The 22,237-nt window shown below is 36.7% G+C and overlaps 1 protein-coding gene across 2 annotated transcripts; it reads right to left on the bottom strand.

Moving 5' to 3' along the window:
- Positions 1-6: 6 nt before the first annotated feature.
- Positions 7-21,980, bottom strand: DDHD2 (DDHD domain containing 2). 2 transcript variants are annotated; one of them, XM_046648605.1, is made up of 18 exons: positions 21,746-21,980; positions 20,326-20,553; positions 19,153-19,343; positions 18,266-18,355; positions 17,593-17,713; positions 16,412-16,501; positions 15,079-15,214; positions 13,081-13,289; positions 12,729-12,796; positions 11,761-11,883; positions 10,560-10,655; positions 9,358-9,486; positions 9,092-9,247; positions 8,723-8,825; positions 8,412-8,582; positions 7,552-7,714; positions 2,679-2,786; positions 7-2,222 (listed from the first exon to the last, which is right to left on the bottom strand). In XM_046648605.1, the coding sequence occupies exons 2-17, from the start codon at positions 20,543-20,545 to the stop codon at positions 2,705-2,707; spliced, it is 2,148 nt and encodes a 715-aa protein (XP_046504561.1). In that variant the 5' UTR covers positions 20,546-20,553; positions 21,746-21,980; the 3' UTR covers positions 7-2,222; positions 2,679-2,704. The 2 variants fall into 2 exon arrangements, with proteins under 2 accessions (XP_046504561.1, XP_046504562.1); XM_046648606.1 differs by lacking the exon at positions 7,552-7,714.
- Positions 21,981-22,237: the final 257 nt, after the last annotated feature.

Raw genomic sequence — 22,237 nt, forward strand, 5'->3', positions numbered from 1 at the left:
ATATGGTTTTATTTCAGTATTTACTAAAGTTTTAAATATCACATAAAAAACAAACATTTCAAAAACTGCAAAATATTAGAAAGCTAATCAGTGCTATTAATCTTCCCATGCAAACGATCTCTTTTGCTGAGATAAGCAATACCAATTCTGCAGCTGGAAATATGTATAAAATGGTACTCTACGAGGGTTTAAAAATAGGTTTAGTCAAGAGATTGCACATGATACAACCAAAGTAGTGTAAATGATATACAACTAAAGGATTTAAATCAAGCTTATTACCCTGTATAATACACACCATGATAATACCACAGGTGGATAGACAAGATGTACAGCTGTTTTACAGTTATCTGCCCCTCACCACGAGGAAAGAAACATTTCTTAGTAGAAACAGTGGTTTATCTAGCTATCCAGGGTTATGCTGTTCATCTTTGGTTACAGGTAAGGACTCTTGCCTGTCCTTTGGTTTACTCTTAAATAGTACCTATTCTGCTAATATGAAGAGTAAATTTAAATTTGAAGACAACTAGGAAAAACCTTCCCCTTTAATATATATTGAATGCTACTTAATTCTCAGTAACCTTTACTTTAAACTCAGAGTTTACATAGTAAAGAAAATAAAGTATTGCCTATATCTGAAACTTCTTAGTGGCTTAGTCAGCATTAGTCTAAAAGCAGATGGACAAGGAAAGGCCAGGCTCTGACCTATACCCCAACCTTCCCTCTACCATCTCTAGAGTGACAGTCATTAACCTTCCCTTTCCTTTTCTCTCCAGAAAGGGATAAAGACCACTGCTGTCAAAGGGATGGCTTAAGTGAATGTTAAATGCCATTGCTTTAGATATCATGATACATTTACAAAAAACAAAACAGCTTCCCTGCCTATGCCACTCTATGAACAAGAGCCTGTGGAAATCTGAGAGGAGTGTAAAGGAGTATCACAAAGACAACTGCAAAGACAATGAGAAACTCTGACCAGTGGGGAAGAAAATACTGCCAGCACAGTGGGGAGCAGATGCCTTGTAAAAAATTAGTCTACATTCACCCATCTTCTTCAAGGTACATCTCACTTTGCATATTCTAACACTGACTCTGCAACAGCTGTTCCTTAGCCGCTATAGGGACAGGGTTTTTCTTTCAGAAGAAACATTTCCTCCTAGCCAACCCTACCTGCTCAACCAACATTGCTTGTGCCATGATCTTTTACATAAGCATTCCGGATCATGGGTACCTAAGGCAATGATGTTTAAAAAAACATTTTTAAAGAAGACACACAACACAACCTTCACCCAAGTGGATGTGGCAGGTGACTTACACAAATTCTGTTTCACCATAAATGCACCACTAGATTTCATTTATAACCTAAGCAGTCTGTCAAGGCTATGTCATTTCAAGTTTGGCAGCTTTTGTAACTTTACCTTCAACTTAAGAACAGAAGCTATTATCAGATAACAAGTCAGATTTTATCTAGAGTTTCCTAATTTGAAGTATGATATCAAAGGGCAGGTCTAGGATATATCACATCTTGGCTTTATAAAGGTGCACCTAATGTGAACATATTGTCCACTTTAGACTCTTATAGCAGCTCAAACAGCTGTAAAAACAAGGAACAACATCAGTGATTCCTAGCAATAAATTTGTCAATCAGCTGTAAAAAGAGTAAACAATACTCTCTTCAAGCCACATTTTAGTCTTTCTTCATACAGTACTAGGAAAGAAAAGCTAACTAGAAATAATTTGTCTTTTCCATATCCACTTGGACTTAGTCTTCAAACGCAGAGAAAACCAATGAGAGGAGTGTACCCCAACATGCCTTCTGAATCTCAAGAGTCGGCTTCCAAACTAGAACCTTTTCTGAAGATAAGCAACAATCTCCTAGAAAAATTTCTACCCAATCCAAAACAAATCAAACTCTGAATAGACTTTATGCCATCTCAGTAATAAGTAATAAAGTGTGGTACCTATATACTATCATCAAAGAATTAAAGATGCAAACCACCCCCAGCTAAGAAGAAACAATGGCAAGTGTTAATATGAAGCCAGTGGTAAAAAGCAACAGGGTCTTCCCTTGCTTTTCCACTCACTTCCAAAAAGGAAGATTATCTCCCAAAGACCCCAATGGTGAGTTAGCATCAGGCAACATGCAGGAAATGACGCAGCTGAGGAGAAGAAAACCGCAGCAACAAACAGGTGGATTTTCTGGGGAAGGATCCCTCAATGTCCGTCTAGGGGAGAAAGTGGAAAAAAGGTCATCATGCAGTCACAACCAGAAAGCAACCAGGGAGAATGCCAGAGTCTAATACACAAACTTTCTAGTTATCCATCTAAAAGGCTGAGTAATTTAAATCTCAACATGGACTGTAATTAAAATTATAACTGTTGCTATGGTAACTCTTAGGTAATCAGAACTCTTAAGATTCTGAGTTTAGATCCTAAAAATGACAAGTATTAATGGACCATATCACTAGCAAAACACACACACGGACCTTCTGTGAAGTAGGCTATCACACTTTTCCCCATGAATTTTAAGCGAAGTCCTTCTACAAATGAGCAATAACCTAGATCTTGGAGACAGGCAAGAGAAAAGTCTATTTCTGTACTTTGGAGCCTGAGGCTCCACAGTTCCTTATAACACGTTAACATACAGGAACTACGTTGCATACATGACATTTAAAACTTACATGAAGCAGCCATAGATGGTTCATTTTTACTGTAAAGGCTGATCAAGGAAGATACCCTGGGTTTGGTAGATTTCTTTGAGGACCAGCAATACTGTATCTTCAGACTCCCTATAAAGAGAAAAAATTATGTTGTAAAAAGAAGGAACTAACCTTTGTACTAGATGCTTTACATATATTGTCTCATTTAATCTACACAACCACCATGCAAGTTCATTTTTTACTACTGCAAAAAAACCAGACTCAGAGATGACGTAATTGGCAGTAGTTTGGAATGTAACCTTCTATCAAAGAAGTCTAGCCTTATGTCTGGTAACATAAAAAAGCCAGTAGTAAATGACCAAAAACCGTTCCCTTTCCATCGAGCTCATTCTTGGGACAATATGGAAGAGCCATCCAGTTGGTCACCTTGATTTTTTAAATGTTACTTACTTTTTTAAAAAAATAATACAATCATATAGTTCAAAATTCAAGATATGAAAGGGTATAATACTAAAGTCTCCCTCCCGTCTGTTTCTTAACCACTAGTTCCCATCCTCTGACAACCAATGTTACCAATTTCTCATGCATCTTCCAGATATTATTCTGTGTGTGTATAAGCAATTATTTATATACAGTACACAAAGATATCTGATTATAAAAAATAACATTCCTGAAGGATTGCCTTAAAGATACAGATATGGCTCAACATTTCCCTGGATCCATGGTTCAACATTTTCTGGGTCATGGATCTATTTGAGAATCTAATGAAACCTATGGATTGCTCCCCAGAAAAAAATCACATATACATATATGCCCAAAATTATAAATAGAATTTCACTGGATTCATAGACTTTCTCTCCCCTACAAATTACATACACAGATCTGAGGTTAAGAAATTTCTCCCATGCCACCAAGGAGGGATTAGCTAAATCAGATATTAAAATTGTGTGATCCTGGTACATAAATAAATGTATTAATAGAATAGAATAGGAAGTTCAGAAATAGTGCTAAATACATATAGTAATTTAATATAATAAGGTTAGAATCTCAAATCTATTAGCAGTGTTGCTACAACCAGACAGCCATCTGGAAAATGACTTGGATCAATCTACGCATTATTATTAGGATAAATCTGAAGTGAAGCAAAGATTTACACGTAAAAATTAAACCATAAAATACCAAAATAAACTGTGGTAAGGAATTCTTTGGAGAGTAAGGAAGATGTAGTATGACGCAATTCCAGAAGCCAAAAAGGAAAAATCAACAAATTTGACTACATAAAAATCAAATTTTTCTACTTAGCAAAAACCAATGTATGCAATGTCAAAGACAAATGGGAAAAGGTATTTGCAACTCACTTCACAGACAAATAAATAAAACAAGACCAACATTTCAATATAAAGAATAAAGGGTATAGGTAATTCACAGCAAAGAATATAGAAATGGCCCTTAAATATATGTCAAGATGCTCAACTTTATTCATAATAAGAGGAACTCAGTATTTTTTTAGTAAAAGGCAAAAATTTATTTGATCTAAAGAGAAATAGGAGCATAGGAGGAATGCAACTTAAAACTACAGTGTGCGCGATACGTACACCAAGAACTACAAAACAGTGTTTAAAGAAAACCAAATACACTGAGAGAGATTACGTCCATGGATCAGAAGACTGAGTATTATTAAGATGCCAATCTCCCCAAATTGATCTATAGATAAAATACAATCACAATCAAAATCCCAGAAAGCTTTTTGGTTGAAATTAACAAGCTCATTCTGAAACATACATGGAAATGCAAAGGACCAACAATAGCTAAAATAAATTTGAACATGAATAATAAAGTTAGAAGATTCACAATACCTGATTTCAAGACTTATAAAGCTACAGTAATCAAGACAGTGTTTTACCGGCATAAAGACAGACAAATAGATCAATGGAACAAAGCAATTCAATGGTTTCTCCATCTGGATAAACTTTTCAACAAATGTTGCTAGAACAACTGGATACCATATGCAAAACAATGAATCTCAATTCTTATCTCGCACCATATTAAAAAAATTAACTCAATAAAAATGGATCATAGACCTAAATATAAAAGCTAAAACGATACAAATTCCAGAACACAGGAGAAATCTTAACGACTTTGGAATTTGGCAAAGATTTCTTAAATATGTCAAAAAAGCACAAACATCAATAAACCGGATTTCATCAAAATCAAAAACTTTTGCTCTTCAAGACATACTGCTAGAAAAATGAAAAACAAACCACATCCTAAGAAAAAAACACATATGTGAAAAGGACTTGTAACTAGAATAAACTCTTGCAACTTAATAAGACAATCCAATTTTTTAAAGGGGCAAAAGATTTGAACAGATAATTCAGCAAAGAACTATGGATAGCAAACACACGAAAATATGCTCAACATCATTAGGAAAATGCAAATTAAAACCATACATGAGGTGCCATTACAATCCATTTAGAAAGGTTACGAGACAAATCCTAAGACTGATCACACCAAGTGTTTTCAAGGATATGGAGCAATCAGAACTCTCAAACACTGCTGAAGGGAATGGAAAATGCTGGCAGGAAAAGAGTTTGGCAATTTCTTTTAAAAATACTCTAACCATATGACACCCAGCCATTCCACTCCTAGCTACTTACCCAAGAGAAATTAAAGAATATGTCCATACAAAGTCTTGTACATGAATGTTCACAGCAGTTTTATTTGTAATTAGCCAAAAACTGGAAACAACTCTAATGTCCATCAACAGTGAATGGATAAACAAATTGTGGCATGTTCATATGACGGAATATTACTCAGCAATAAAAAGGAGAGAACTACTGGTACACACAACAACATGGATGAATGCAAGAAGCCATACAAAAAAAGACTATATAGTATGATTCCATTTATATAAAAGTCATATGCAAACTAATCTATAGTGACTGAAGCAGATCAGTGGTTCTCTGGAGATTGAGACTGGGGGGAGGAGTAAAGGAGAGAAGAATTAAGGGCACAAGGAAACTTTTGGGGTTGATGAATATGTTCACTAATTTGATTGTGGTGATGGTTTCACAGATGTATATGTCAAAACTCATCAAATTTGTACACTTTATGCGGTTATTGTACATAAATTATGCCTCAAAAACTGTATGTATAAAATATATATATACATTACAGTGAGGGACCATTTTCACCCTACAAATTGGCAAAGATTTAAAAAGTTGATAGACCTGTGTTGGAAAAGCTGTGGAGAGACAGACACTCTCATACATTACTGGTGAGAGCGTGGAACAACCTCTACTTGGCAATAATTATCAAATATTACAAACATATGTATCCTTTATGCCAGCAATTCCAATTCTAAGTATTTACAGACACACTCATGAATAGGTGAAATGACATAAGGTGTGTAAAGAGCAAGAGGATAGAAACCTACAGACTCATCAGTAGGGGGCTAGTTAAATAAATTATGGTACATTCATACGGCAGAATCCTTTGCAGCTAAAAAAGAATGAGGCAAGTCTTTATATATGATAGGCAAAAAAACTCCGAGACATACTAGTAGAGAAACCAAAGTATAGAACAATGCCTATAATATGCTACTATCTGGATTTGTTAAAGTAGAAAAATAATACCCACACCCTCACACCTGTATTATGTATGCATAAAACAGATCTCTGGAAGAAATTTTAAGAAGCATGTTAGTTGCATATGGGGAGGGAACAAGTTAACGGTACAAAATGGAAGTCTGGCTTTTCATTATTTGTCTTTCTTTGAATTCTGAACCACATGAATGTATTGCCCACTCGGAAATTTTTTTAGAATGCCTTTTTCAGATTTCTATCAAGCCACATCAGCAAAGATCATTCTTAGGAAGTATTATTTTGGCCCCTTATAGGTTTGCTTTTACTGAGTGGCACTTTCATATTATGTCATATCCTCTACTGTATTTATTATATAGAGATGATATTAATTACATAAATAACAATCCCCTCATCAGGATTCAATAGAAAAATTCCTCTCAGGACTCTAAAGCATGCATTTTTTGAACACTTATCCCCGACCCATCTTATTTTCCTAGCTTTATTTTCCTTTAGTTCAATTTCTTTAGTGATTATGTTCTATTCTGCTATATGAATTTCAATAAGCACCATTAATCTATTCTACAAAACATCAGATAAATAATTCTATTTAAAAATAATTCTGATGAGTAAGTCCTGAGGATCTAATGTACAGCATGGTGACTACAGTTAACAATACAGCATTATATACTTGAAAGTTGCTAAGAGAGCAGATCTTAAATGTTATCACTATTAAAAAAACGGTAATTATGTGAGGTGATAGAGGTGTTAACTAACCCTACTGCGGTAATCATTTCACAATATATACATGGATCAAATCATCACAGTGTACATCTTAAATTTACACAATGTTATATCAATTATATCTCAATAAATCTGGAATAAAATTTTAATATTAAAAATTTAAACGTTAAAATAAAAAAGTTTGATCTAGCTACTGTAAATACCTTTGAATGAGTTTCTTAAAATACTTTCTGCAATAGTAATGTATTTATTCCAGTTGATTCATATGTAGCCATGATGTCCCACCAATGGCCAAAGGACACACTTTTAAGATTAAGTTAAGCTAACTGAACTCCCAGGTGCTGCCATCATTAGCCCCAGGCTCCACCCAACTGCCAAATTAAAAAACAATGCATTTAAACCAGAGTTCTTTAAATGACATGATTGTGCTATTTTGTAATTGTCTAAATGAGAAATCATTCTAATCTCAAATGTATACCAGCCTATCCTCCTTTTTCTACATCTATCAAATATCTATGAAACAATTCGATCAAAAAAAAAACCCAGAAACAAAATCAAACAACACTCACCAGTAGCACAGATGGCTTTGTAAAGCAAATAAATATTCATTAAAACTTTCAATGGGCTTCTCCTGTAGCACATAGTCAATGCGTTGGCCCCCATTCAGCATTCCCACATTGATGGGTGGGACTTCTTCCTTAACTGCCACAGGGGTCTCCTCTGTGTTAATATCTGGATATGGAGGAACTGTAATAAGAATCTAAAAGCTTCCAGCCCTCCAAGGTTGTCCTTACTTCCCCTGAAACTCCAAGTTTACCATAGGATGAGCTACTCTCTGTTCAGAAAACTCTCTCCCATCTTCCTCCTCTCAATCTCCTTAAAGCTTCTCCTCAAGTTACACTGATTTCATCCAGTCCCCTTTTTTTCTTTCCTCTACCTCTGACAGCTAATTCATTTGCCTTTGGTTTATAAACTCAATGCAAGCAGGGACAGAACTCTTTAGGCAGTTGAAAACTAAAGCAAAAGAATGCAGTGTTAACCGTGAAATGAAGAGGAGAATATCCTAGCTGGTCCCCAGCCAGGAAAATAAGCCTGACCCATGAACACAGACATTCCCCTGTGAAAGCACGGTGATCCAGGCTCTTAACATCACCCTCACAGTTCCCAGGTGGGGGCTTTCTAAAGCCTCATTACCAAGACGCTTAGCTTCTCTTGACATTTTTCTGTACAAATAATGTTTTTCCATAATTTTTGGCTATTAGATGACACAAAAGGCTAGCAGGGCAGAAGGCCCATTAGGACTCATAGTATTGGTTCTGCACAACAAAAAGGGAAAAGTAAGAAGTCCGTGGGAGAATAAGAACTACACACCATGGAGTCCCTCCTATCTGGCCTGATACAGGAAATCAATGTGTACAGTGTCACTCACCACTAGGCTTCTCTGAACTTGATTCAGGTTCTGCTTCAGTTTCTTCTGCAGTTTCTGAAGCTTGTAAGGCAGGGTATGGAGCTCTGGTGAAAGACTTCCAGGCCATCCGCAGCGAACCTAGCAAGTTGTTTTTAAGGTCCATACTCATCCTGGTCAAGCCCTCTCTCAGTTCTGAAACACACATGAATAAAGAACATTACATGGTTTACATAGAGTTTAGGGTCCAACACAGCTAAACAAAGTGAATGGGGTCCAGTTGGTGTGCACTGACCAGAAGGTCTAGAATCATCAAGTTCTGTACTCAGACTTACCTAAGTGCATCCGCTTCCTGCCTTTATGATGTGGGATCAGCATTGGCTCAAATTCCACACCTGGGACAACCATTGGTTCAATCCTATAGGCCACAGGATCAAACTACATAGGAAAAACAAAAGCTACATATACCTCTGCTGAAGAAAGATAGTCTGAGGAACCAAATATCAGGCAAGAATAATTATAAGCTCATTTGCTGAAAACGTACAGTTGTTCTGCCCCATAACCTCCAGATTCATAGTGTTATAAGTTGTCTCACTACTACAGAATAGTAAAGGAAAAAGCATATTAACACAATAGAAAACCATATGCTCTTTACCATAAGCCCTAATATTCAAGTAAAACCACAAGAGCTGTCCAATGCTTACAGGATGATAAATATTGAAGAAACCTTTGCATGTTGGAAATTTGTAGTTGGGATCAATTCTCTTTAGGCCTCGGACAGTAAGGAACATGCCAATGGGAGATCCAAAGGCAAAGAATATTTCTGGTTTATATATGAGCCGGGGGTATTTTACAGACACCTGGAGCAAGGAAATAAAAGCATCTCTCATTAATAACAGAAGTTACATCTGTTCTTACCATACCAATGGCAGGCAATAAAATGACCAAAGAGAACTGGTAGCAGTGTTACCTGCCCAATGCCAACGTCCAGATAGTCACCATTTGCAGTGTCACCAGTACAACTGCAGAACTCCGATTCTTTGGGGATGTTAGGCATATTCATCCCTGAAGCTGACGGTGGAGTTGGTCTATTAATACCCTAAAGAATAAAAAATAGTTCCGTGGAGCTACTATGTAGTAAAAATATCCAAAGGATTATACAGTTTTCTACAAGTTTGAAAGGATGCTTGAGAAAGTTCTGAAATAACAGCCAGTAAGTCTAGGAAGAGTCTCTTAGAAAACAAGATAAAGCTGACAAAAACAAAAGTTGCCTTAAATTATCAATTGACATCCCTACACGCTCTAAAATGATGAAAAGCTGTACACAGCCATTTGGACGCAACTGAAACTTTAGGCAACCATCATGAGAGAAAACAACAGCAGAACACTGTAGAAAGGAAGATTGAGGATTGCTACGGAGTTCAGTGAAGTCCTCTGCCTTTCTAATCAAAGCAAGTGGAATGTTTCCATAGGTATAGAAAATGATGCAAATACAGGGCCGAGAACTGAGTGTTAAATAAGAACTGAGCAATTTGCTAAAAAGTTTTAAAATAATTAACTACTAAGATATGGAAAGGAATTCAGTGGCCAGAAAAACTGAGTGTAGAAGTACTGTTACAACATGGATAAAACCTCAGTACATTATGCTAAGCGAAAGAGGCCAGTCACAAAAGGCCACATATTGCATGATTCCACTTATATGACAAGTCCAGAATAAGAAAATCCATAATGACAGAAAGTAGATCAGTGGTTCACAGGAGGAAGGAATGGGGAGTGACTGCTAATAGGTACAAGGTTCCTTTTTGGGGTGATGGAAATGTTGTGGAATTAGATAGTGGTAGTGGTTTCACAATTATGTGAATATACTAAAAACCACTGAATTGTACACTTTAAAGGGTGAATTTTACGGTATGTGATGTGAATTATATTTCAATGAAGTGGTTATCAAACAAAAACAAACAAAAAAAATGGAATAGAAGGAGGAGTCCAGGGTGGTAAGACTTCTGAAGTCTTTCTAAGGATATCAAAAAAGAAAATGCGTTTAATTTCTAAAAAGAGAGCTAAAGATCAATTAACAGAATTGCTCAGTTCCCTAGACCAAACATCTCACAAAGCAGAAAGATACAAGGATGTCAAAACTGTTGAATCCTACAAGCTATACTAAGCACGTACCATTGAATTTTTTCTGGTCCTAAAGTAGTTTAATATCTTCTTTCTTGGTCCTAAGGGAATTCCCATTTCCTGAAGATCTTTGTCTGTACATAAAGCCTAGGCATAGAAAATCAAATATCTTTCTTATTTCCAGGCAAAATAAAATCAATTAAATGTTCTGTTCTCTGTGAGGAATAAGACCTAAGCACTCTGTTCTTTGCTTTGTACTACTAGGGTTCCCTAGTGGTACATCATCATAAATAACTTCGAAAAGGAAGGAGTATTTATTCATAAAGGACCTGAATGAAGAATAAAAAGTATCAATACTACAGTATCAATGCTATAGTAATATAAGTAACATTGCATCATTGTAAGAAAAACCTACAGAATGGGTAGCTAACTTCATGAGAGAAAAACCCTCAATTTCCACACTCACTTAGGTGTGACATTCCTGAGGAAGATTATATTCCTACTCATGGAGACAGCAGTAAGACCATACAGCAAACAAAGAGTATGAAAAGACTCACAATCAAGATCTCAGCTTAAGTGCTACTCACCTGATTAGGGAAGTCTTCCTTCACCCTCCCAGACTAGGTTAGTTCATCCTATTTTACATTCTTATACCTCTGTGTACTTTTCCTACTTAAAACTTATCACAATTGTAATTATGTGTTTGATTACTTGTGTCTTTTCCACTAAACTATAAACGCCACGAGGTTAGGGACCATGTCTGTCTTATTCACCACTCCATCTTTAGTACTTAGTATAGTATGCCTGATCATAGTAAGAATTTACTAAATACCTGTTAAATGAACGAATGAATCACAAACCTGAAAAAAAGCACAACAAAAGTGGCAAAAAACAAAAACAAATAAATAAGCAAATATCAACAGCAGAGCTCCTGAAAGCATAACAGAAAAGAGTTGGAATAGTTAGCGGTCATTTATTCTTGCTCTCATGTTCTTTGAGCTGTGCTGTTCTTTAGTTTTTGCTCTGTCGCTATATGTGTATCAATTTGGCTCCCTCTGAAGTCTGAACTCCCACAAAGCAAAGATCACTTTATTTAATAAAAACACATAAATAATGCTAGAGAACACTACTAATGATAAAGTATTTATGGCTAACATGCTTTTAAAGGGTAGGCTCTTAGTAAGCGGTATAAAGATAAGCAATAAAAATACTGAAAATGGTATAGCATAAAGTTTTAAAAGATTATTTTTACCAGAGCTTCCTTATCTACTTTCTCCTTCTCAAAGATACTAAAGAATTCAGAGAGTTGAAGTTTCTTCAAATCTTCCTCTAGTGTCGGTATGTCTCCTTGAGCCATGACACTATTTGGCAAATCCTAAAAATTAAATTGTAAAGCTCATATTCTCTAAATTCATTTAGATATTCCTTTATTAATACTATTTTTCAATAAAGAAAGGTACTATGTAAGATTTCCAGAGATGTAACTTTAAATAACCTGTAACTTATACAAAATATAAATTAAGAGGTCACTCATGTCTAAGTTTTTGCAACTTCAGTTGAAATTTAATATTTTTAAATAAATGAATGAGTGAATAAATGATTATCAAAGTATTCTTAATTATCAATAACAAAATATTTACTGAGCTCTTATTAGGGAAACTGTTTAAGACATAAAACAATCTAAGACAAAGCCCTTGCCCTGGAAGAAGTCACAGTCCAACAGGAGAAATAGACACTTACATAAAACAGAAAAAAAAATTACAAGATAGTATATGCTAAGTACTAATTCGGCACCATAAATAAGTGTTCACAGGACTTTGTTTTACTAAACAATGTTTAAATACCAAGTCCTCCCACTGCTTTCAAATAGAATTCTAACAATTATATCAATTTGCATCCAATGCATTCTTCATTCCCTCATATGCAAACTCCATTTCAGCTCGATTCTATAATTCTAATAATAGATCAGTAGTGCATATTTATAATAGAAAATAAGACAGTTATTTTAGAATGTGGCAAATATTTGTAAGAGCATATTACTATCTTGCTTCTATCATCCAAGAATGACAGAGATAATTACAAGTCTGTTAAAACTAAAATAAATGTAAATTTAATGTTATGGTATGAGACTAAACTAAGTGAGAAACAAAAACAAGTCTAAAATCTAAAAATCCTTCCTAAGAAATACTACAAGAAAACCTATCTGAACATCTAGATTACCTTTTTACTGTCAATATCCCCCAAAGAATCTTTCTGATTTGTTAGGATATCAAACAATATAAGCGAACCTATAAGTAAAATAGAAGAAAGAAGGGACAATTTCTAAGCATTAGCACTAAATAGCTGTCTTTTATACACAGAATTAATAAGCCAATTACCCATGCAGCAAAATCTACGAAGCAGGGAGTCCTTCTTTCCAATCCACCACCACCCTTCCAACCCCTTCCAAATTCTTCATCACAGACCAGTTCTAGACCTCTGAATCTGATACTGATAAAAGATATCGTATTTCAAACACAGGTGTCCTTAAAATGTGACGGTCCTCTCTGATCACAGAGAATTCATTTGTTACCTAAACTATGACCAGCAATGGATACACCCCCTTTGAATTCAGGGTTCCTCTGCAGAAAAAGTGTATATATTCGGTTCATTTCAGAAGCAACCGTGTCCACGATAGTCTGACAGTAGGTGGGGCTATTGTAGAAGAAGACATCCAGAATTGTGTCATTGGTGAAGTGCCTCAGGCGGTTAATGCTGGGCAGGGTTATTCGCTGCAGATCTCTGAAAAAAAGGAAAGATACTTTAAGCAGAAAACCTAAATACATTCCATAATCTCCTCTAAGTTATTATACAGCTTAGCCTTCAAGCTTGGACTTAGATATTTAAAGATACAAGAGACAACTGTCAATTTACAGGAAATACAGGACAGACATGTTTAATGAAGTCAAAGGGATGTAAACAGCAAAATTCAGGGTGTGAGAAACTCTGCAAAACAACCCAGTTTCTTCAATACATAAATTGCAAGAAAGTAAGAGATGGAAAGGTAATCAAGAGATTAAAAAAGACTTAAAAGATATATCAACCAATTGCAATTTACGGACGTCATTTGGATCCCAGTTCAAAATACGTATGTGTGTGCATTTGTGTGTGTGTGTATATATATATATATATATAATGTATGTGTATATATAAATCATGACATTTATTAGAAAACTGGAAATTTGAACACTGACAGTGTATTTGCTGATACTAAGAATTTTATTTGAGATGTAATAATGGTGTTATGGTTATATTTTTTTAAAAGTCCTTTAGTATATACAAGCAAACATTTACAGATGAAATAATATGATATCTAAGATTTAACTCAAAAGTAATATGGTAAAGGGATGGGCACTAGACAGAGGTATGAAGATATGGATGGGGCAGAACTGGTCATGTGTTGAGATTGTTAGGGCTGGGTAATCATAATCAGTACACGAACATTTATTATATATGTTACGTGTACAAAATGCTCTGTAATATAAAGTTTTTTAAAAAGGCAGAAGTTACAAGAGGCTCCTCCTAGAATTCCCAGCATTAAGGTTTTTTGATCATAAGTCAAATGACAAACAGATCAGCTCCTTCTCTCAAGGCAGAATTTATAAAGGGTAAAAGAAGGTGAGACCGCCAGGTGCCAAAAGCAAACAGAACTCATATCTCACAAAGGTAAACCATGCTGACACTGTCTAAATCAACTTCCAGTTAAAGCTTTCTCAAATTCCCAGGAATTCCTCAAACATTCAACAGCTTCTGTAGAGAGGGTTATGTACCCTTAGTAACCTCTTAAGATCAGCTCAAATATGAACGAATGTGAACTCCACAATGAGTAGAACCAACGCCGCAATGGAACGTTTGGCACATGGAATATGCCCAAATCACAGAGTACTAACTATATTATGAACACACTTCTTTCTGGAGAGCCTATAGCTGAACATCCTTAATATAAGGCAACCTTCTCTGATATTACCATAAAATTTACCAACAAAGCTACTGGGTTTGCAACTTAAGAAAGCCATCACTTAAAAAGTCATTGTACTAATTATACCTCAAGTTATAAACGCTGATAATTTTATGTTTGGGGATTTCCTTTTTTTGCCCAAGTTTGGACAAATATTATCTAAATAAATATGATCACAAAAGGAACAACAAAATACTTTGTACATCTTGAGGAAAGTTGGCTTTTGACACCAGGAGATGGAAATGCTTATCCACTATGGGAAGAAAGCAATGTTTGGCTTTAACGCTAAAGAAATAATAAAGCTGTAATAGTAAATACTAATGAGCCAGTAAAACATACTGGGAGAAGATACACACATTTCTTTACTCCTAACCCAGGCTAGTTAAACCCAAGGGATTGGTCAGTATTTAATAATGTATCTCTAAGTAAAAGACACAGAAGTACAAAAAACTTTTTGTTGAACAGAATTTTAAATATTATGATCAGCTACAGCAGAAATATCCCTAAGCCTATTAATGATCAGAAAACATATTACGATCACTGAACAACTCAAAAGTGTAAGGTATTACTCACACATCCACACCAGTAGAATGCAAAGGACTGTGCCAGTTAACTGGAAGAAATTCTACCCTCCCAATCTGCTGATTTTCTTGGGCTTTCTTAAAATGCGTCTGTAGCAGGTTCAAGGAAACACTGCGAAAATCATTAACTGGAAAAGAAAATTAACTTATGCATCAACAGTGAAGCAATGACTTTGCAGAATTAGGATGCAAGAGGATCATGTAATTATACTCTATCTACATGTACTTAGAACACGTATTTATTTGAGTCAAAAATAGCAAAGTGGTATTTGGGGAAAATTATCAGTGCATATAGGAAAAACTGTTCCTTTAATACAGAACTGCTTTTACTATACAAAACATTTCATCAAAAGAAAAGCTAACTTCGGGCCGGCCCAGTGGTGCAGCGGTTGAGTGCACACATTCTGCTTCGGCGGCCCGGGGTTCACCGGTTCGGATCCCGCGTGCAGACATAGCATCGTTTGGCAAGCCATGCTGTGGTAGGCGTCCCACATATAAAGTAGAGGAAGATGGGCATGGATGTTAGCTCAGGGCCAGTCTTCCTCAGCAAACAGAGGAGGATTGGCAGCAGTTAGCTCAGGGATAATCTTCCTCCCAAAAAAAAAAAAAAAAAAAAAAGCTAACTTCAAAACTTCTACTGAGCTATGGGAATTGTTTCAATTAAAAAAAAATTTACATGATTATGTCAATCAGTCTTGCAGTCAGATTCCTATTCTAACTTTCTGGTTCTATACACAACCACTACCTAATATTTTAGATTAAAAAAAAAAGCATTGTTGTTTAAAATTTGTATTATGTCCATCTTAACCTTCTAGAAGGTTTGTGCTTAGACGCATTAGCCAGTATGATAAGATTCCCAAACTGGGATAATTAGACTTTGAATACTATCAAGTATTAGAGGACATTACCTTTCAAAATCAAGTTAGACTAATGACCTAAATATTCTAATTATCAAGAGGTTTATCACAGTTATTAATTACAAAAACGACTGAAGGTTCTGTTATTCATTTAAACTATATCATCTTTATGGTTTTATTTAAATTCAGAATGGCTAGAATAGGACCCTCATATCATAAAACAATTTTATAAGGATTAGGTGCTTGTTTCACTCAAGAATTATTAGTTAAGAGCATAAACTATTAGCCTAAGGAATTTACTAGTACTTTAGGTCTAAGCTGGGAAGCTTTACTACCTTGCCACCTGTCTTTAGCTCTCCAAATCTTATTATGCAGCGAAGACAACAGACTAAAGCCAACACTTTATCTCAGCTCCAGGAGCACTAAGATTCCCCTTAATCATCTAATCTTAAATGCTTTGCAACCTACCACACTGTACGATGCTTCGAAAGCGGAGATCACAAGCTGGTCCAATCCCATGGACTACAAAAACCAAGTGATCTATTTGTAAAGGTTCCCCTATAAATGAAATTTAAAAGAAAAATTATTCTATAACTAGTGATGTATTCTAAAATCAAATATTCACAATGAGTAAATTATAGAGATGGGATAATATAAAGGATACAAAATAGTCATATATAACTGCTGAGTAAAAAGACAGTGATTTTTCTTTGTTTCTAATTTATCTTGAAAGAAGTCTATGAAAAAAATGTTCAGGTTTCTTAAACTTCTTATTTTGAAAGAACTGCAATCTTACAGAAAACTCAAAAGAATAGTACAGAAACTCCCATGTACTTTTTATACATTTCACCACATTTGCTTTATTCTCTCTTTATGTGTATGTGTATACACATTCATTTATTTTTCTGAACCATTTGGGAGCAGGTTGCATACATCATTACATGGCACACAATAATTCTTTAACCCTTTAATATTTCAATGTGTATTTCCTAATATTCTATTATATATCCACAGTGCTGTTGCCGAATTTAGGCAATTTAGCACTGATAGAATACTTTTATCTAATATTCTGTTTTTATCAATAGTACCAATAATGTCTGGTATGTATCTGAAACCTGAAATTTTAAACTCATCTTTTTAAATTACAGTGAGTCTAAGACTTTGTCCAAGAGACAAGCCATTTCCTCTGTAAGGTAAAAGTAATTTTATAAATATATTACAAAACCAACCATAGTATATAAATTACCCTAGGTAGATAGCAATGGGTAACCATTAAAGTCCTACTAAACAACACTTTTCCTCAGTTGAAAATCTTTAAGGACAGGAGTTATCAGGAATAAATTTCTAATCAAACAGGTGAAATCACACTTCTTAGAATTAGGACTAAATCAATTCATCTGTACTCAGTGACTTCCTGATTACTACTGCCAAATTTTACTCATTCTACCATATATACTTAGCAACTTTAAAAGAGATTTTTATAGCTAAGATTCTTAGTAGATGAAGTGATGCTAATCTTAAAACTCAGAATAAGTCCATATGATTAAAGATTATTTCTAAGCCTTGAGGAAATCCAAATCCAGAGAAAAAGATCACAATTAAAGTCATAAATAAGTATATCAGAAGAAAAAATAAATGATTAACATTACCACAGTGAATGTCAACAGAGATGTTCTCAACCCCTCTCTTCACTGTTCTTGGTCGACCCTGCTCAGTGGGTGTTGAGCCCCATTCATCAGACCCTGTAACTGGCTGGTAATGCACCATAAGCTTAAATAGAAAACATCAGAGCAATCAAGATATTCTAGATTAAGACACCTCTATTTATACATTTTGAGAGATAGAAACATGTCTTTCAAAACCTAATAAATAGCCAAGTCTCAACTGGAGTTTTGATATACAACTCCCATAGCTTGAAATGAGAACCCTGAAAATACATTAGGCTAACACTGTTTATCTTAAATATCTTACAATTTTATTTGTCATTTACAACTCAAATAAAGCTAAAAGAAAAGAAAAAAATACATCAGGCTAACAGATCTTTCAATGACACCCTACACATGGAAGATATGCCTACATATTATGTCAGAGATAATCTACAGCAGCATAATTTTCCCTAAGGAAATTCTTTTCTATAAGCTGAACGAGGTAAATAATGGTAGCAGCTACAAGTTCTAAGTTTCATAATTGTGAATGCAACATATAAATTTCCAAAGGCTATCCTAAGTAGAATCCCTAGGAAAAAGAAACCAATTAAGTTCTCCTTAGTACTGCAATTAACCCTTAATACCAACAGTAGAAAAAGGCTTTAATTTGCTTTACCTTTGGATTGTGTAATATAATAATTTCTCTGTTAGGAGACTCCAGTTTCTTTTTCCATTCATCCAGAGTTACAGCAAGCATGTATGTTTCCTTAAAAGAAAACACATTTCATTAGATTTCTCTAATAGCTTTTCTATTAAAACTGAACTTTTTCACAATAGTGCTAGATAAACAATTATAATAAGAATATCCTACTCCAATTTATCAACTTGCTTTTAAAAATCTTTTACAATTACAACAGATAACATTATAATACAAAGAAAAAAATCACTCTTACTCTATCATATAGACTGGAGATAACCACTGTTCACATTTTGGTATATTTCTTTCAATATTAATGCATGTATATTTTTCATCAAATTACAAATATATTACCTATATAGTTCTTTCTCTTGATTTATCAAATTTGTTTTAAGATTCTTTTAAAATTACAATAGATAATAGCGTAGGACAAAGAAAAAAGATCACACCTAATTCCATCATCTAGATCAGAGATAATCATTGCTCACATTTTGATATATTTCTTTCAATAATATCAATGTCCTACCCCAAATTAAAGAAAATAAATTTCAGACTGTTTTCAGAGCAAGAAAAATAAAAGGCAAAAAAGACCAATCTTGTGGTCACAGTTTAAATATTAACAATGATCACCATTAGAGAAAAAAATTTTAATTTAAAGGCGTTAACAGTTTCCGCAGTAGTTTAAAATCTGAAAATAAACCTACTTTATCCTGAAATTTACTTGCAAAAAGAAATGCTATAAAGTGTGATGCAGATAGAACCAAACTCTTTCCGGAAATTTCACAAAATAAATCACAAGAGGAAGAAAAGATTATTAAATGAGGAAAAAAATGAAGAAAATGAGTAAAAAAGGATCAAAAAAATACCTCTAATACTTGGCTGAAGCTCTCCGAGTAGGGAACATACTTATTATCTTTGTCTCCCTTGTAAAACCAGGTACATCGTCGCACTTCTGAGGCTAGCTCATCCCAGTACACAGCATACCGCATCCTCTCCCCCAAATGAACATCGTATCTGCCCCCATCAGTGGGGACAACTCTCCCATTACAATCTTTTCCTACAAGGATTGGAAAGGAGAAAAGAAGTACATACATCAAAACAAACCTCCCCAAATGCAATTCTGAGTTATACTCTAAACAATGTTATGAAGCACATGAATGAAGTTTCTACTTGGCTAAATTAAACAAAATGGAATTTAATTGGTATCTTTTTTTCACTAACTACTTTATAAACCATCAAAACCATTCTTGGTTTTAATGAAACGTGAAAAAAATAATGCCCAAACACTGTTTTTTTCCTGAGGAGAGACAGCAGTGTCCCTTAAAAAAGAAAAAAGAGTATATAAGAGGGCTTTTCTGAATCTTTTGCTTGAGGGGCCAAAAGATAAATTAATGAGCATAACCATCATGATGATAAAGTAGTGACTAGCATCATTCTTATTTCATAAAAGAAGAAAAAACAAGTGACAAGTTAAAGAATTCATTCTTTTGCAATGTCACACTGCCCCCCACACACATACTCCTTTTTTCCTTTTAAGACTTTATTTTTCCTTTTTCTCCCAAAGCCCCCTGGTACATGGTTGTGTATTTTTAGTTGTGGGTTCTTCTAGCTGTGGTATATGGGATGCCACCTCAACATGGCTTGATGAGTGGTGCCATGTCTGCGCCCGGGATCCAAACTGGTGAAACCCTGGGCCCCCGAAGAAAAGCTTGCGAACTCAACCGCTCCGTTACAGGGCCGGCACCCCACACACATACTCTTTATAAACAAAAACTGAAACATAAGCTGGAATGTAAATATTATTGGATAACTATGCAGAAATCACAATAGGTACTGTTTCCAAAATACAGACCAAATTCTTAAACGTTATAAATTGGCTGGGTAGCAATGCTGAGCTTCTATATAAAAATGCTATAGGAGACAACTAGAAAAAAATCTAAAATTTATCTTTAATAGCCCTCACTATAAAGACTATCACATTATAGTTTGAGAGAGATGATAGTAAGTCTGTCTATTACAAGTCATCATTTTCATCCTACCAGAGCCATATGCCTCTTCCAGCTGCTGTGAATCCTCAGAGTTGAAAGGAATCCACGTCTCCTTAGAATCTATTATTTTACAGTAAAACCAATGAGGAGACACGGGTTCATACAAACTGCAAGCATCCATGTCTATTAGCTCAAAGGAACTGCATGAGTTTGGCGATGGGGACGGATCTGACTGGGACAACTGTTCCTGGTGTGATTCCACTGATGACATTTCGTTCTCTAAAAGACAAGATAAAAGAAAATTCTCAGAAAAACTATTTTCCTTCTATTAACAGTGTAATTGTTGACACCCCAAAAAACTGGTCATTTTAAGGTGTCATTTCTGCAAAAAACAAACAAAACAATCTAAGGGGGCTGCACAATTTAAAACAGAAATAACTCCAATTAAGAGCTGGATTTTGGGGGGCGGGGGGAGTTAAACAAAATGCTTCTTAGACAAACCGCTTTGCACTGATCTCCCAATTCTCTCAGAAAATTGCATGGTTTTAACCAGACAATAAGTTATAAAACAAACCCAGAATCACAAGAAACATAGTTAAAAACCTGATTGCAACAAAACATTTTACCCCAATTTCCAATCTAATTCTAGAGCCAAAGGCAAAAACTTATTCCAACTAAGAGTCTTAATAATATCTAGGTTTTAGGCTCTAGGCCCCTATCATTACACATTTACATGATTATTAGAATCTTAAAATATTGAAAATAAAACTATTCACTTAAGAACCAGTCCGTTTTTATTGACCCTCGAAGGGTGCTCCACTGGCAACTACGGAACAAATTCTGCAAACACGAAGCTCGCGCGGGCCCGCTGAGCGCACGCGCGCACCCACTCACGGTCAGTTCTCCGCGGAGAAGTAACGCGTTACCTCAAAAGCCTCCTTCCCCCAAAGACGACTGTGACCTGCGTGTTCCACCCCTTCCGCCCCCGGTCGACGCGGCAAACACGAGCGCTGCGGACCGGGGAGAAGGCGAGCTCCTCGCGGGGCGCGCCACGCTCTCGCCACCTCAGCACCCGGCGCGGCGGGACCGCAAACACCTGGCCTCCCTAGCGGACCCTCGCCGGGCGGTCGGCCACTTGATCATTTTCCCTAGCACAAATTTACCTCCGCCACCTTGGCGTGTCCCCACACCCCCGGGCCCCCTGCTGCCCAGATCTGGGACCTCGGAGCTCGGGCACTCGTCTCCCGCCGCCTCCAGCCCCGCGGAGAGGAGCGAAGCCCCAGTGGAAACCAGGTGATTCCCGGTGTCTGAGGGCGCCGGCAATCCCAAGGGGCCCCGGCCGCCTCCCAGGTCACCCCACCCTCCGCGGCTGGCCCTCCCACTCCGCCCGCCGCGCCTCGGGCATCTCCATCCCGCAGTGCCTCAGCCCGCACGCCAGTCGGGCCGCCCCCACGCGCCGTAGCGGACTCACCTGGCAGCCACGCTGCCTTTCACGCGCTCCTGCCCTCGCTGAGGGGGGCACGACATGTCCCCACGGCGGCCTTTGCCCCGAGCCCAGGTGGGGCGGAGCAGGGCAGAGCCTGCGGCCCCGCCGGGCTCACGCCCAACACTGGGCTCCACTGCGCTCCCAGCGGGCGAGCAGCGGGTCACGACGCAGAGAAGAAAGCTGAGGTGCCTGGGACCGCGGCGTGAAGGCGAAGGGTGGGGCAACGAGGGCCGCAGGGGGACTAGCGCGAAGTGTCGCGAGAGGTGGAGGGAATCGCGCGAGATGTGCTTCCTCCCCTGGGACCGGGAGCCCGAGCGCGGGGCACGCGCGTGTTGCGTGTGGCGTGTGCTCCTCTGCTCTGAGCCAGTGCGTGGTATCTGGGGATGAGGCCAGCGGTCTTTAAAAGGCTGGGGTGGGGAATAACATTATAGGTTTAGGGAATATTTCGAATTTCAGTGAAAGAAAGGTTCTGCAGCC

Source organism: Equus quagga, chromosome 22, assembly GCF_021613505.1.
Source record: "Equus quagga isolate Etosha38 chromosome 22, UCLA_HA_Equagga_1.0, whole genome shotgun sequence".
In the NCBI taxonomy this organism is placed as follows: Eukaryota; Metazoa; Chordata; class Mammalia; order Perissodactyla; family Equidae; genus Equus; species Equus quagga.